Source organism: Monocercomonoides exilis (genome assembly GCF_001643675.1).
Source record: "Monocercomonoides exilis strain PA203 chromosome Unknown scaffold1-2713096, whole genome shotgun sequence".
In the NCBI taxonomy this organism is placed as follows: Eukaryota; Preaxostyla; order Oxymonadida; family Polymastigidae; genus Monocercomonoides; species Monocercomonoides exilis.
In genome coordinates, this window is record NW_027150546.1 from 1,943,534 (window position 1) to 1,959,612 (window position 16,079).

General features: G+C 36.5%; 3 protein-coding genes across 3 annotated transcripts; 2 read left to right on the top strand and 1 right to left on the bottom strand.

Moving 5' to 3' along the window:
* Positions 1-4,921: 4,921 nt before the first annotated feature.
* MONOS_16890 (uncharacterized protein) lies at positions 4,922-5,860 on the bottom strand (the record flags this gene model as incomplete). Its single annotated transcript, XM_067869761.1, has 3 exons — positions 4,922-5,006; positions 5,246-5,592; positions 5,651-5,860. 3 exons carry the CDS (start codon positions 5,858-5,860, stop codon positions 4,922-4,924), a joined length of 642 nt encoding a protein of 213 aa, XP_067736490.1.
* Positions 5,861-7,950: 2,090 nt separating this feature from the next.
* Positions 7,951-9,810, top strand: MONOS_15555 (inosine-uridine preferring nucleoside hydrolase; the record flags this gene model as incomplete). Its single annotated transcript, XM_067868440.1, has 1 exon — positions 7,951-9,810. The coding sequence occupies one exon, from the start codon at positions 7,951-7,953 to the stop codon at positions 9,808-9,810; it is 1,860 nt and encodes a 619-aa protein (XP_067736491.1).
* Positions 9,811-13,477: 3,667 nt separating this feature from the next.
* MONOS_15556 (uncharacterized protein) lies at positions 13,478-15,706 on the top strand (the record flags this gene model as incomplete). The annotated part of the gene is made up of 5 exons (XM_067868441.1): positions 13,478-13,615; positions 13,691-13,849; positions 13,948-14,496; positions 14,636-15,080; positions 15,483-15,706. 5 exons carry the CDS (start codon positions 13,478-13,480, stop codon positions 15,704-15,706), a joined length of 1,515 nt encoding a protein of 504 aa, XP_067736492.1.
* Between the last annotated feature and the right edge of the window lie 373 nt (positions 15,707-16,079).

A 16,079-nucleotide genomic window follows, 5' to 3' on the forward strand; every position in this document is an offset into this window, starting at 1 on the left:
ACCCGTTTGTTCGACTTGAAAACGATATTTTATATTCGTGAATGCCTTGTTCCTGTGATATTTGAGATTTTGTTTCAATATTTTTAGTCACAGATGTTTGCTTTGAGTTGTGAGTTCGTCTGAAGAAAAATCAAAAACCACGAAAAAGAATAACAATAATATTAAGAAAAAACCTGATATTAATTTGAAAGATGGATTTATTCAAAAAAATTATCTAATTTTTAGTTTTCTATTTTTTTCAGACTTTGCAAAATGATCAATTCAATTTTTGATCAAAAACATAATGATGGAATCATCAAAAAAAATATCTTCAAATTCTCTTCATCGACTATTAGCAACTTCCGAATATCGTCAGTTTTCATCACCTTCGCAGAAAGTTTTCGAAATAAAGAAGAAATATCCTTTATCGTGGAAGGTTGCCGTGGGGTCGCGTGCAATATCCAATGGAGCATGGGCAAGAGGGATAGCTGCTATCAAAGCAAAGCGTCAAGTCGGAAAAGCTGGACGGCCAACGATAATAACCAAGAATCAACTTGAAAAGGTGGAGAATCAAACAATCGCTTTATTGTCTGAACAAAAAATAATTCGACTCAAGGATATACAATCGATGGTTTACAATCTTTTTAATTTGATTTTTTATTTATTTAGATTATTTAGATTCAAGAAGTGCTAGATTCTGAAGCAGTGAACGAAGAAGAAAAAAAGAAAGTCAATTCAAAATATTCATATGATCTAATTAAAAGAAGCTCCATTTTGAAAGCTTCTATTTCAAGGCCAATGGAAATAGCTAAGATTTGTGCACAATCCCCGGAAACAATACGTGCGTGGTTTGAAAAGTTGTCTGCCATAATCACAGCTAATGAAATTAATTCAACAGATATCTACAATTTCGACGAATCTTCCATCCGAGTTGGTGATGGAACCACAAAACTTGTCATTTGTTTAAAGAATCAATTTCCTCCTGCTCCTTCATCTTTACCGAAAACTGAAAATGCAACAATTTGTGTTTGCATTTGTGCAGATGGGTCACATCTGCCATTCTTTTTAATATATCCACGAAAAAAGAAACCTTCTGAATTTTCATTTCTTTCTTCGTTCAATGTGAATTATTTAGGATCCACATCCGGATGGATTTCAACGGAAATATTTCAACAAATAATGATAAAGGAGTGGATTCCTATGATAGCAGAAAAACGAAAATCATCAACATCAAAGAAATCACTCATTGTTTTGGACAACCATCGAACGCACCATAATTCAGAAGTCAAAAAGTTTGCAGAACAGAACAATGTGATCATCGAATATTTCCCCCCAAATATGACACACCTCCTCCAGCCCTGTGACAATTGTGTTTTTGCTAGATTGAAACAAGTGCTACAAAACTCTTTCGTGAGACCAGTTAGTTTCTCAACTTCTTCGTTCAGAAAAGCCTTGGCAGACGTTCTGCCGGAAGCTTTGTCAGCAGCTACATCTCCTTCCGTTGTGAAAACAGCCTTCCTAAATACAGGTGTTTATCCTGTGGCTGCTGCACCTGTGTTGCATCGAGTGCGCGGTGCTCCATTATCTTCAGAAAAATCGACGTCATTAAATATGTCCTCTCAAAACATGAAGAAAAGCTTATTCAAAGAATTTTCTCCAAAAGAAAATCGCCAAATGAAGGAGAAATGCAATGAAAAGCATGAGACTGAAATGAGGATAAAAGAAGAAATTAAAGAAAATTGTTCTATTAACAAAGAAGTTGAAAAAGAAGAACAGAAAGCGATTAATGAACCACTTTGTGTGAAGAAAAAGATAATAAGGCAAAGAAGAAAAAAAGATAGATGATGATTTTATGTATGGTAATGAAATAAGTTGTGTATTCAATAGCGAAGAAACCGAAACAAAGGATTCCAGAGCCAAGCTGAGTTCGCTGAAAAGAAGAATTATAGACGATGATTCAAATTCAGAGGAAATGAAAAAGACTGATAAATAAAAACTGTTTTTTTCATTTTTTAAAATCCGACCTTAAAGTTCAATTTTTTCTGAAATTTGTTCTTTTATCAATCAAAACATTTAAACATTTTTTATCAACAGCTTGCAATAATTAATACGTTATATCTGTTCGTTTTCTCTTTTTATAAACTCAAAAATTTGAAGAACGTAATCCAAATGGAATAAAAAAGGACTATTGTTCCAGAACGAAGATAGAAATTTACGTTACAGAATGTTTTTCACTACCGGGTTTTCCACGACCTCCCGGGTTTTCCACCAAGTGTAAATTTCTTTTTCTCTTTGTCTTCTTGTCACGAAAGAATTTGTCTTCTTTCATGATTGCAATTTCATCATCTCTCTCAAGATTATTTCGGAGGTTTGTGTTTGATATTTCTGTTGTTTAACAAATTCTTAATTTCTATTTCATTCATGAACATGTTTCTCATTGAAAAAATCATGAAATGAAAACGAACACATATACCCTTGGTGGAAAACCCGGGAGGTCGTGGAAAACCCGGTAGTGAAAAACATTCTGTAACGTAAATTTCTATCTTCGTTCTGGAACAATAGTCCTTTTTTATTCCATTTGGATTACGTTCTTCAAATTTTTGAGTTTATAAAAAGAGAAAACGAACAGATATAACGTATTAATTATTGCAAGCTGTTGATAAAAAATGTTTAAATGTTTTGATTGATAAAAGAACAAATTTCAGAAAAAATTGAACTTTAAGGTCGGATTTTAAAAAATGAAAAAAACAGTTTTTATTTATCAGTCTTTTTCATTTCCTCTGAATTTGAATCATCGTCTATAATTCTTCTTTTCAGCGAACTCAGCTTGGCTCTGGAATCCTTTGTTTCGGTTTCTTCGCTATTGAATACACAACTTATTTCATTACCATACATAAAATCATCATCTATCTTTTTTTCTTCTTTGCCTTATTATCTTTTTCTTCACACAAAGTGGTTCATTAATCGCTTTCTGTTCTTCTTTTTCAACTTCTTTGTTAATAGAACAATTTTCTTTAATTTCTTCTTTTATCCTCATTTCAGTCTCATGCTTTTCATTGCATTTCTCCTTCATTTGGCGATTTTCTTTTGGAGAAAATTCTTTGAATAAGCTTTTCTTCATGTTTTGAGAGGACATATTTAATGACGTCGATTTTTCTGAAGATAATGGAGCACCGCGCACTCGATGCAACACAGGTGCAGCAGCCACAGGATAAACACCTGTATTTAGGAAGGCTGTTTTCACAACGGAAGGAGATGTAGCTGCTGACAAAGCTTCCGGCAGAACGTCTGCCAAGGCTTTTCTGAACGAAGAAGTTGAGAAACTAACTGGTCTCACGAAAGAGTTTTGTAGCACTTGTTTCAATCTAGCAAAAACACAATTGTCACAGGGCTGGAGGAGGTGTGTCATATTTGGGGGGAAATATTCGATGATCACATTGTTCTGTTCTGCAAACTTTTTGACTTCTGAATTATGGTGCGTTCGATGGTTGTCCAAAACAATGAGTGATTTCTTTGATGTTGATGATTTTCGTTTTTCTGCTATCATAGGAATCCACTCCTTTATCATTATTTGTTGAAATATTTCCGTTGAAATCCATCCGGATGTGGATCCTAAATAATTCACATTGAACGAAGAAAGAAATGAAAATTCAGAAGGTTTCTTTTTCGTGGATATATTAAAAGAATGGCAGATGTGACCCATCTGCACAAATGCAAACACAAATTGTTGCATTTTCAGTTTTCGGTAAAGATGAAGGAGCAGGAGGAAATTGATTCTTTAAACAAATGACAAGTTTTGTGGTTCCATCACCAACTCGGATGGAAGATTCGTCGAAATTGTAGATATCTGTTGAATTAATTTCATTAGCTGTGATTATGGCAGACAACTTTTCAAACCACGCACGTATTGTTTCCGGGGATTGTGCACAAATCTTAGCTATTTCCATTGGCCTTGAAATAGAAGCTTTCAAAATGGAGCTTCTTTTAATTAGATCATATGAATATTTTGAATTGACTTTCTTTTTTTCTTCTTCGTTCACTGCTTCAGAATCTAGCACTTCTTGAATCTAAATAATCTAAATAAATAAAAAATCAAATTAAAAAGATTGTAAACCATCGATTGTATATCCTTGAGTCGAATTATTTTTTGTTCAGACAATAAAGCGATTGTTTGATTCTCCACCTTTTCAAGTTGATTCTTGGTTATTATCGTTGGCCGTCCAGCTTTTCCGACTTGACGCTTTGCTTTGATAGCAGCTATCCCTCTTGCCCATGCTCCATTGGATATTGCACGCGACCCCACGGCAACCTTCCACGATAAAGGATATTTCTTCTTTATTTCGAAAACTTTCTGCGAAGGTGATGAAAACTGACGATATTCGGAAGTTGCTAATAGTCGATGAAGAGAATTTGAAGATATTTTTTTTGATGATTCCATCATTATGTTTTTGATCAAAAATTGAATTGATCATTTTGCAAAGTCTGAAAAAAATAGAAAACTAAAAATTAGATAATTTTTTTGAATAAATCCATCTTTCAAATTAATATCAGGTTTTTTCTTAATATTATTGTTATTCTTTTTCGTGGTTTTTGATTTTTCTTCAGACGAACTCACAACTCAAAGCAAACATCTGTGACTAAAAATATTGAAACAAAATCTCAAATATCACAGGAACAAGGCATTCACGAATATAAAATATCGTTTTCAAGTCGAACAAACGGGTATTTTCTTTTTTGAAACTGTTTTGAAAAACACAAACTACCGGCTTTTCCACAAACTCCCGCTTTTTCCACCAAGGGTATTTTTAAAAACAATCAAAGAAGGGAACAAATTGTTGTTCACAAAAACAAATAAAACTCATTTTCTCTGATCGGATAGAACGAAATATAATAGTGACGATACTGAAAAATCATCACCGAATTGAAGCTGATGATGGAATCCTCATATCCCGTTTCCTCCAGGAATTGAAACATTTCCTTTTTTCTTTCTTTCCGCTCTATCTCTTTCCCCTTGTCTTCCACCTTCTCTTTCATTGACAATGAAAAATTGTGAAAGAATAAAATGTTGTCAATCATGAAAATATCTTCCAGTGTTTGTCCATTCAGTTCCTCCAAAAGTGCGTTGAGCGCTCCTCCTCTCAGTAGACCATCAGCAAATTCAACACTGCCTTTCAACATGCTTCGAAAAATACTAAAGATACAAATCTCAACGCATTTCCTTTTTTCTTTTGCAACTTTCGAGACTCTTGTCATGTGCTCAACCAACCCAACATGATCATCTTCTCTTTTCCTCATTTTTAGTTCAAAAAGGCTTCTCAGCGCCACAATCCATCTCATCGTTGCACACTCTTCTCTCCGGCTCTTCTCATCATCTTCCTTTCCCTCCCAATCTACACATTTTGCCAATTCCCCCAATTCTCTTTTTGCTTCCCTGATTAAATGCAACTCATTAAAAGCAACGTTTTCTAATTCTTCATCAGCTTTTTCATCATTCAGTCTGAACACGAGGAAATTCCAGGCAAACTGATATGAGAGTTGAGAAAGATTGTGATGCTCCTGGTGGTATTTGATGATTTCGCTCATCTTGCTCAGATACAGTTCTTTTGCAACTTTCTTTTGAAAAATTATAAAAGTCAATGAAAACAAGAAAATACTCAAATCTCACTCAAACCGTGTATTTGACAAAACTCAAAGCAAGCAACGCCATCTCCACCTCTTTTTGTGTTTCTTTGTTTTCCACCTTCTTTGAGGCTTCTTTAAGAATAACTGGAATGATAATTGGTATCAACTTTTTCAATGAATTGGAGTATAAAATAAGATAGCATTCACTGACATCAACCAGAAATTTTTCATTCTTTCCCTCCTTTTTTCCCCCATTCATCTGCAATCAACTTCTCAAATCTCCCATACAACAAGGACTTATAATAAATGAAATGTGATGCATTTGTCAGCACACCTATATATCCCATGTTTTATCAACAAAAATGCATTTTCCAAAGATAATTTCTTTTCTTCAATCTTTTTGTCGATTTCATCATAAACATTTGATGCATATATAGATTCAAACTGTTTGTCATTCACTTTATTCAACAGAGCATCTATTTCTGTGCAGATCCTCTTTTGTTCAGCCTTTTTGGTGTTTCCAAGTTCGTTGAACAACTCTAATGACAACAGTGAGGAAATGCAAATACAAAAAAGAACAAGCCCAAAAGTTTTTCTGTCTGTTGAGTCTTTAACATTGTGATGGACCTATTTCAATGGAACAATACATTTATTTTTGTTGAAATCGGAAAGGAAAATATCAGCCAAAATAATTTCAACAAAGAAAAAACAAAAAAATAGATTGGCACACTTTTTCAAAAGAAGGATGCATCTTCTTGAAACAAAAGACGAGTGATGAAAATGAGAAAATATTCGAATTTTTCTGGACATAATGGTTGATGTTTGATCAATTCCAATAAAAAAGTACATCTTTCAGCAAATTGGATTCTGCATTCATATTATGAGAGCCGTTGTGGCAATTGCGTGTTGTTGGATAAAGAAAATTAAAGCAAAAAGCTTTTTAATAATTATATCTTTCATTACAAAACATTTGAAGAAAGAGAATATCAGTGAAAATAAAATTCTTTTGGAAGAGGTTAAAGCGAGATTGTAACTGATCATGCATATTTGATAATTCTTGATATTTTTAGAAAACAATTGTCCCAAGTTATTCGACTTTACGAAATTATTAGGTTGTCTTAATGTGAAAATGGTTCTCCTTCAATCTTATTAAGAATTTAAGAATTATAAAATAACTTTTGATTGTTATTCATTTATCAGAAATTCACAACAAAAATGATCTTTATTTATCCTGATAGAAAATTTTTAAGAATAACTTCTCAAAATTTTTTATAAAAGCAATTTTTATTCTTCCAGATAAATAATGTTTATGTTGAAAGTCATTTGATTCGCAAATTCTTGATGATTGCTGTTGTTTCATCGCTGTTGAAATGAGAGCAAATTATCTTTCCGAAATAATTGATCAAATAAATACGATAAAGGTGATTTCAATGCAATTAATGTATTAGATCAATATATTTTGAAGGTTGGAAATATGTAAAGAAATACCTTTTGACGATTTTTTTCACGTTAAATCGAATTTCATGCTTATGATCATTTTGCTTTATGTTAATGAAGGCAAAGGATTAAAAACTGTTAATTGTTATTTTGATAAATACCGTTTTGATTCAAATTGGTACTGTATTACAAGGAAATGCAAAAGTGTGATGATGAAATGTGAATATTTATTTTGATTTTATTATTTGATAAGATAAATGATGAAAATAAAATTTATCGCTACAAAATAGCGGATTTTTCAAATGACGATTACTACGTCAGTCTGATTTTATTTTTATTTTTTATTTTTTGTATTGTTTTATCTTTTTCTTTTGATCCTTTCAACTTTTCATTTTCTTCACATTTGATATTTATTTTTTTATTTATTTATATGAATTTGATAAATTGATTTTATGTGTATATCTTTTTTGATATTCAGTTTTATATCTGATAAATCTGAAATTTTAATGATAAAAGCAAGTATTGAAGAAATGTTTTTTGCCTCTAGCAAAATTGGAGCGTGTTGCTGATATTTTTTATTTTTGGAATTTCCATTTTTACAAAATTGCAAAAATTGTTATTTCATTTAACGTTAAATTTTTAATTTATTCCACTTGATGTTTTCATTTTGAAAGTTATCATTTTTTTCAAAAAAATAATATCAACATTTATTCAATTGTGATTAAAACTCAAGATGAAATAAATAAAATTCTTGCAAATGTGAAAATTTTTTGATTTAATTCGCGAAGGGTGAGCATTAGTGTAGTTCAAATCTTCAATTCTGATTCTCAATAAAAATTCTAAGAATAGAAATATGAATGCACCCATAATAAAATAAATATATTTAACCATTTTTAAAATTCATTTGTTCAAATGTCTCGTTTTTCTTCAGGACCGCAAATGCCTTTATGTATTGCACCATATAAATACTGTGCACGTCATTGTGCTTACAAAACAGAGAGATTTGAAATGTCGAGAGAAGAGCTAAAAAGCATTTATAGTTTACCAAGAGGCCCTGTTGTACCGCAGCCATATCCTGCTTATTCCACAAAATGCAAGATTATTTTAGACACTGATCTGGGAACAGATATTGATGATGCTTTTGCACTTTTGTATGCATTGCGTTCTCCTGAAATAGAAATTGTTGGCATAACAACAAATTGTGCAGTTTCTACAATCAGAGCAGAAGCCATCAGAAAGATTTGTAAATCTTATGAGCGGGAAGTTGGAAAAGCGAAAAATACTCCGATAGTTACAGGATCATCTCGACCTCTTGGAACTCATCGTTCATTTCGATTAAGTGGAAATGAGGGATCTCCATTGTTACCTCGTGAATTTATTGCATCAAATGGAGTGAGGGAAATGAACGAGTTGGAGCAGTTTGAAGCATCTGAATTCATGTTTGAAGTTGCAAAAGCATTTCCACATGAAATCACAATTGTATCAATTGGTGCTCCAACAAATATTGGACTTCTTTTAAAAAATCATCCTGAATGTTGCACCTTATTGAAAGAGGTTGTGATCATGGGATTAGGTGATCTTATAAGTGATGCAGATGCAGGAGGAGAAAGGGGTGAACGATTTGCCAAGAAGAGGGATTCCCAATCTGCAGCTGACCAACAGTTGTTTGATGGTCTTATTCGAGGGATGCCTACGCATCTTTCGCCAAATCACAATGTGTCGATGGATGTTCTAGCGACGCAATTGCTGTTTGGAGCGAAAGGCTTGAGGGTGAAGATTGTTCCGGCGAGAATCTCTTCTCAGTTCTGTTTGAGCGGTGAACCGCTAAGACACATTCAATCAGCTGCGGAGCAGGCGGACCGCTTTGAAAGTTTTGTATGTTCTGGATCAAGCAGTTGCCCTACAGAGGTCAAGAGATCTGAGGCAAAGAGCAAGGGCGCAAGTGAGCAAAAGGAGAAAGAAGGAGAAGCAAAATTATCAAAGTTTGTGTATGTTCCTTCAGCTTCTCGCACAACTTCTGCTAAAACGTCACCAGAGGCAAAGCAAACGTCTGAGAAAATCCATTTACCAGCACAGCCTGCTGTGAAAGAGCCGAAAAGGGGTACAAAACCAGATAAGCAGCCATCAGCAGGCTCCATTCCGACTGTCGCTCAGACAACTCAACTTTCTCCAAAAGCCTCATCTGCAGCGTCTACACGTGCAGAGCAAAAAAAGCTGAATCGCATTGTCAATGCGCATCCGCTGTGGTTCCGTTCTCTTGCTCCGATCGTGCCCAAATATGCGTCTTGTTCTTCGACTGCGCTTGTTGGCTTGCTGTGGAAGCATTCGTGCCGCCGCTGGCCGCCCTTTTCGCACACGCCGCACGATCCACTGACGGTGCACGAGGCGGCTTTTCCTATCAGACAAGCAGCGCCTGTCTGTGAAACTGCTTCTGCTTCCGCTTCTGCTTCTGTGTCTGATGAATGTGCTGTAACAGCAGCAGCTACTTCGCTAACTTCGGGAAAGAAAGAAGATGTGTGTGCTGCCTCGTCCACAAGCTGTATTCTTTATGTTCCAGGCACAGTTGTTGTGCATGAATGGGCTGCGTTCACGACGTTTGTGCCACATCCTGCTGGAAATCATTATTTGGGAATATCATTAGCACCTTCTGCTTATTCAACTACGCATTTGTTGTCTTCAACCAGTTCTCCTTCTTCTTATTCTTCTCGTTCGAGCCCAACTGATAATTCATTTTTTATGCAGAATCTTTCGCAAAAGCTGATGCAAGTTTGAAGTGGTTGATGTTGTTTTTGTATTTATCATACGCTGTCTCTCAGTCCATTTCTCGAATTTGGAGAAATATTTCCTGTGGTTAAAAAAGATGGGAGTGGGGGGGGGGGGGGGGGGAAATGTGTTTTACAATAATTGGAGAAATTAGAATGAATATTATAGATGAGATTTTGCTGGGAAGTTATTTGAATTTGGGACGAAATTTTTTGATTTATGAATTTTGTTCCGCACTGTTCTTTCAATTATTTTTCAAGACTTTTTGATTTTTCGATATTTAATATTGCACGGTAATGACAGAATAATAATTAAACAATTGCAGAAAATTTTTGGAACAAATCATTGAATTTTTCATAAATGCAAGAATTCTGTCCCATTTTTTATTTCACCATTTTGCGAAATGATAAAAATATACAGTTTGTGCAAAAAATACCGGACATAGCAAAAAATACCGGACAAGATCGATATCTCAATAACCTCAAGAATAAAAATTCTGATAATTATCCTCAAAATATATTTCATTAATGCAAACTCATTTGATAAACGAGACTTACAAAACTTCCTCGTTTGTGCTCAGAAAAATATAATGATTGAAATCTCAAAAATACTTTAAATCCTATTTCTCCAATATTTAAAAATTTTTTTTCTCAGAGCACAAATGAAGCTGAAGAGAGGTCTTGTTTTTCAACTGAGTTTGTATTGACAAGTTGTGTTTTGAGGAAAATTATCAGAATTATTTCTCTTGCAGTTATTGTGAAATGGATCTTGTCCTGTATTTTGTGCGATGTCCGGTATTTTTTACGCAAACTGAATATCATATTTTTTTAGAAAAGTTCCTTCTGTTCAAAATTTGAAAAAAATTTCTATTTGAAAATTAATCAAATATGTGTTCCTTCTCTTGAAGCTTTTCTGGGAGAGAAATATGGGCAAATGGGTATGATACGACTAACAAAATTTTTTGGTTACAACGATTTGTTTTTCACATTCCTTTTGGATTAATCATTGGTTTAATGGAGATGAAGGTTTCATTTTAATTTTTATTTAAATTTTTTTTTAATTTTTATTTTATTATTATTATTATTATTATTATTATTAAATTTTTTTTTAAAAAAAAAAAGAAATTTATTAATTTTTTCAATTTTTGAATTATGATATGGGTTATTCTTTTTGAAAAGTCGCAAACGTTTAACTGATCTGAAAATTAGATCAAAAAATGTTGATCATTCCGTTCCCGTTATTGTTTTGAAAATGTTATATTTTGAAATTTATTTCGCTTTTAAAAGAAAAACAGGATAGAAATATGTTGAAATTATATATATTTTTAACTTTATTTTGTGATACACTTATGTCAACATATTCATTCCAGCTATTTAAATAAAATGAATTAAATGTTTTTATTTCTTCATTTTCATTTCATTTGTTCGAATATTCATTATGAATTCATGGATAATTACTTTGTTTTTTATGATATTTTTGTTAAAAGATAAATACAATTTTATTAGCTTAAATTCTGGAATTTTTACATGAGAAATTATCAAACAGGAAAATTTTATTAAAACAACGCTTATAACAATCGAAAGATATTCGAAGAGTTGTAAACATTGAGCAATTATTTATATTATTTTTAAAAATTGAAGTTAGATATTTTAATTTTCAAAAAAATCTCCATTTATTACAAACTCAAAAATGTAATCTCTTCAAATATAAATATACAAACAGTTTGTATCAAACAATTTTCTTTCATCATCAGCACCTGCAATTGATCCTTCGGATGCTTCTGCGTCATCAGCTTCAAACACGTCGGATGTGGTGTTGGACGACATCGAGAGGCGGCTGCGGATTATTGTGCCAGAGGCGGCTGGAGTGTATGGGCAGCACATTCCGCTGTCGCTGCAGCTGCTGCTATCGCCGTGGGAGCAGCAGGCACAACGGGAATATGTTGTGGCACGGTGTGTTGTGCTGCATGTGGGTTCTTTGTGCGTGAGTACAATGTGGTGCTTTCGGCGACACTTTCTGCATCGCTGGTGGTTCAGTTTCCTTTTCTTGCAACTTCAGCTAGATAGAATTCCAGGAGCAAGCAAAGCTTTGCGGTGTTGAACATGACTGCGCTCAAATCTATCAATGAACTGCTTGATCCATCATTGATGTGATTGGAGATTGTGCGGCTGGAATCGTGATCGCTGCAGTCGAGGCTTGTGGCGGTGAAGTGATGGAGAGAGAGGATGAAGTGATGGGGCGAGGGGTTGCAGTGTGTGAAGCGGTGGAGATTGCGGAGAAGGGGCAGTCGGAGGCATGGCTGAGGAGAAGGATATGGTTCTGTCTCCAGCAGCGATTGCGTTGGCAGTTCCAAAGTGCGAGTTGATAGAGAGGAATGTGATGGGAATGAGGCCAAAGGCGTGTATCCAACGACATACAGAGAGTTTGTGGAAAGAATAAAACAAAACCAGATGAAGCTGGAAGAAGCAATTGCGCTGCTGATTGTGGAGGCGCTTGGGCTGAGTCGGCTGAGGTTTGTGAAGGCGGAGACATGGATTGCGATTTTTTCAGAGAGTCGCCTGCAACAAATGCTGAACAATGCACTCACTTTGCGTGCCTGCTATGTAACATCGGAATTCGCGAGAAATAAGAATGTTTCAGCAGGAAAAGAATATGAGTGTTTGAGTATTTCTTCAATGAAAAGTCGAATTGAAATAACTGGAGATGTGGAGCAGTTGTAAACATCAGTTGACCGTTTGACAATGATTGAGGAAAAAGACAAATTCGATGAAAAAGTTGAGGAAGAAACTTGCTTTCTTTGTGCTGGGTGATAGGAAGAATAGGAAGAGGAAGAAGAAGAGGAATGGGGAGGAGATGTTGAGCGAAGGCAGAATAGAAGAGTGCTCGTTGTTGTTGAATCTGGTGGTGAGCTGAAGAGAAGTGTTCTGGTTTAACAAGGCAGTCAACGAATGATGTGTGTGATTTGCAGATAAGCGGTTTGTGACTGTGCTGGACGAACTGAACATGCTGCTACCAAGAAGTCGTACAGCTTCGTGAATCAACGAACGTAGATACAGCAGAAGCACAACACCGAAGAAGCAGTTGTTTCTGGAGCCGTGCGAGATTTTGGTTCTATATTCAACAGGGGGGTGGCATGGATGAAGCAGACTATTGAAGAAGACTTGGTAAACAAGTTCTGTGCTCTTTTAAGAACGTTTCAGGTACAAAGCAGAGGAGCGCGAGTTTGCTTGTCGTATCTGCATCGTCAGGAAGGAGTTGATTCAAATGCTTTGCATGCTTCTTGCAGCATATGCATATGCGATGCAATGACGTGGTAGCGCAGGTTGGAATGATACGTGGATGATTGGGAAAATGCTATGTCAAAAACGGCGGAGTGTGTTGAAATGACATGGATACCAGAGAAGGAGCAGAAGCAGGTTATGAAAAGGAGATGCCGAGCAATTGCACGTTGATAAAGTGAGCTCATGCTTTTGTAAGTGTGTTTGATGACCCGTCTGATGCGTAGACGCAGGTAACACGGTTGCATGAGTGGAGGCAGGCAGAGATGCAGACAGCAAAGGTGGAGTTGTCATTCTTCAATTTGGAAAAGAGGCTGGACACAGAAAAAGATAACTTCCATTTGTGGTTGAAGTCAGCAGCGTGGCTAAGGAATACAATGGATTAAAAGTCTGTACTGATGCATCAGGTTGTGACGAAGAAGACTTGGAGGATTGAGGCAAGCTCAGATGCATGGGATACGATCTGTGTCGGAGAAAGTGGAGGGATGATGGCAGACATGATGGAGAGAATAAGGAAGAAGATGATGATGAACATTGTGATAGGAGAGGGAACGGGAGCAGCGCAGAACTGGAGGAGAAGCGTTTCAGACTGGAAGAACATCAACTTTTAGGGGGTTTCAACAACAGTTGTGCTGAACGAAGCACCAAGGGAATGGAAGAGGAGGCGTGTGGTTATTTCGACGGAAGTGATTGCAGGGAAGGGGCAGAGCATTACCGTAGTGACAACAGCCGATGAGAGCGAGGAAGCGATGGTGATGGATGCGGATCAAGTTTGTGTCACGGAAGAAGGAAAATTGAGGGAAAAGAAGAAGGAGGAGGAGAAGGACGATTGAGTGAAATACGGCTGATGAATGTGTTTGACCCGAAGAAGCATGTTTTGCAGAAGATGCACTCGGCGCTGATTCTGCCAGAAAAAGTACTGAGAAGCAGATGTTGGGAAGCAGAAGATGAGAAGGATGAAGAAAAGAAGGAAGAAAAGAAGGAACAGAAGGAGAAGGAGAAGGAGAAAATAAAATCATCGACATCAACATCATCAAGATGTGAAAGTGAATGTTCCAGATCAAATGGGAAGAAGACAGGAGGAGTGTCGTTGAAGATAGCATATCTTTCGAAATGTGTTGCGACGAGGAAGAAAAAAGATCTGTCGACATCTTCATATGAATGCTACAGTTGCTTTGGAGGAATTCTTCATCTGCTGAAGTGCGTGATGAAGGCGAAGACGAAGAAGAATGAGGGAGACGAGGCAAAAGTGAGGGCATTTGATGTGTGGTGTAATGCGTTTGAGGAGCTGTACAAGTTTGTTGATGAGGATGAGGATGAGGATGAAGATGAGGATGAGGATGAGGATGAAGATGAAGATGAAGATGAATATGAATATGAAGATGAAGATGAAGAGAAAGAAGAAGAAATTCCAAGAGTTTTGCGATCAAGACAGCGAATTTACATATGAGCAGTTTCATGGTCTGATGTTCAAAAGTTCATCGAAATACTTTGCGAAAGCGATTCGGCCTAGTTGAGCAAGCAAAAATAAGAAGATAATTAACCACTATTTTCAGGGCTCGTGCGATGTGGGGATGTTTGAGGAATACGCAGAGACAGCTTTGTGTGCTGGGCCGAATGCAGTGGAGCAAGTGCCTGTGCCGGCAAGACTGGTGGAGTTGGGGCAGAAGGCGAAGAAAAGAGGAGAAGGAAGAGGAGAAGGAAGAGGAGAAGGAAGAGGAGAAGAATTACTTAAGAGGAGTGTGAGGAAATGTGTGGTGCTTGTGGAGAATGTGAAAGTGAAGATGAAGAAGCAAGCGAGATATAAGAAAGAAGAGGAGAAGATGTTTGAGACAGTGCTTCGATCGGGATTGGATGTTGAGGGGTTGATTGAGGCAGAAGAAGAAGAAGTTAGAAGAAAGAGCAGTGTGAAAGGAGCATCGGCGCGAGCATTCAACGAAAGAAGGGTTTTGTCACAAGATGAAAGTACATATCAGAACGATGGAAGTGAAGGTGATTTGAGTTTGCGTTTCGAATGAGATGGCAATGATAAAGCTAATGGAGCTTGTGCAGAATAAAGAAGGGATTCTGCCTGACATGCAGAAGATTATTTTCAACGATGTGCAGCTGAGTGACATGCGCGCAATGGGCGGGTGAAACATTCGGAACAATGACGAGCTGAAGCTGATGCTGTGTCTGCTTGGAGGTGCAACTGAAGCGAAATAGCAGATGAGGCAGACGAAGCAGATTGAAAGAGAGGTGAGGTTGAGTGGTAGAATGGCAATGTCGATGGTTGAGACGGCAGGAGCAGGTGCATTGGCAGTGCTGATGCTGATAACGGTGACGCAATCGAATGCAATACAGAGAATGAGCAAGCAGGAGCGATGCCTCGAAAAGCATTTCAGATTGTCCACTAATTTTCAGCGGATGTTCAGTTAAGTACTAAGAAGATGGAGAATATTGAAGCAGAGAATGAGCGTTATGACTTTGCATCTTCTTCTTGTGGCTCTTTTGCAGATAGTGGTGGAGGTGGTGTTGAGGAAGAAGAAGAGATAGCCAATTGTGAAGTTCCTGCAGGTGGAACATTCAAAGGAAGAGATGGAGAAATAATATTATCGCGCGAAGACTATTCTGACTGCTCCAATTGAGTGGAGCCATTTCTATCTGGATGATGAGCGATATCTGCTTTGGGGAGCTGTAGAAGGGAAAGAATGCGATGTTTGAAGGTGCATGAAGGTTCTTCCTTTTGTGTCGGTGAATGTGATTGAAGGCACTGATACGTTTACGTCAGCAGCGTTTGTTGCCGCACTGACAGATATTTGTGTGCGGCCGGTTTGTGTAGAAAAGGTATTAAAGACGATGAGATGAAGTGGAAGTTCTTCTATTTGAAGAATGAAAACAGCAGCTGTGTTGTTTGTGAAGGAGGTGGAGTGGTTTGATGAAAAAAAGAAGTGAAAGAAAAGGAAAGAGAAAGAAAAGGATAAAGGCAAACGATAAAACACAGATCGGTGTTGAACGGGC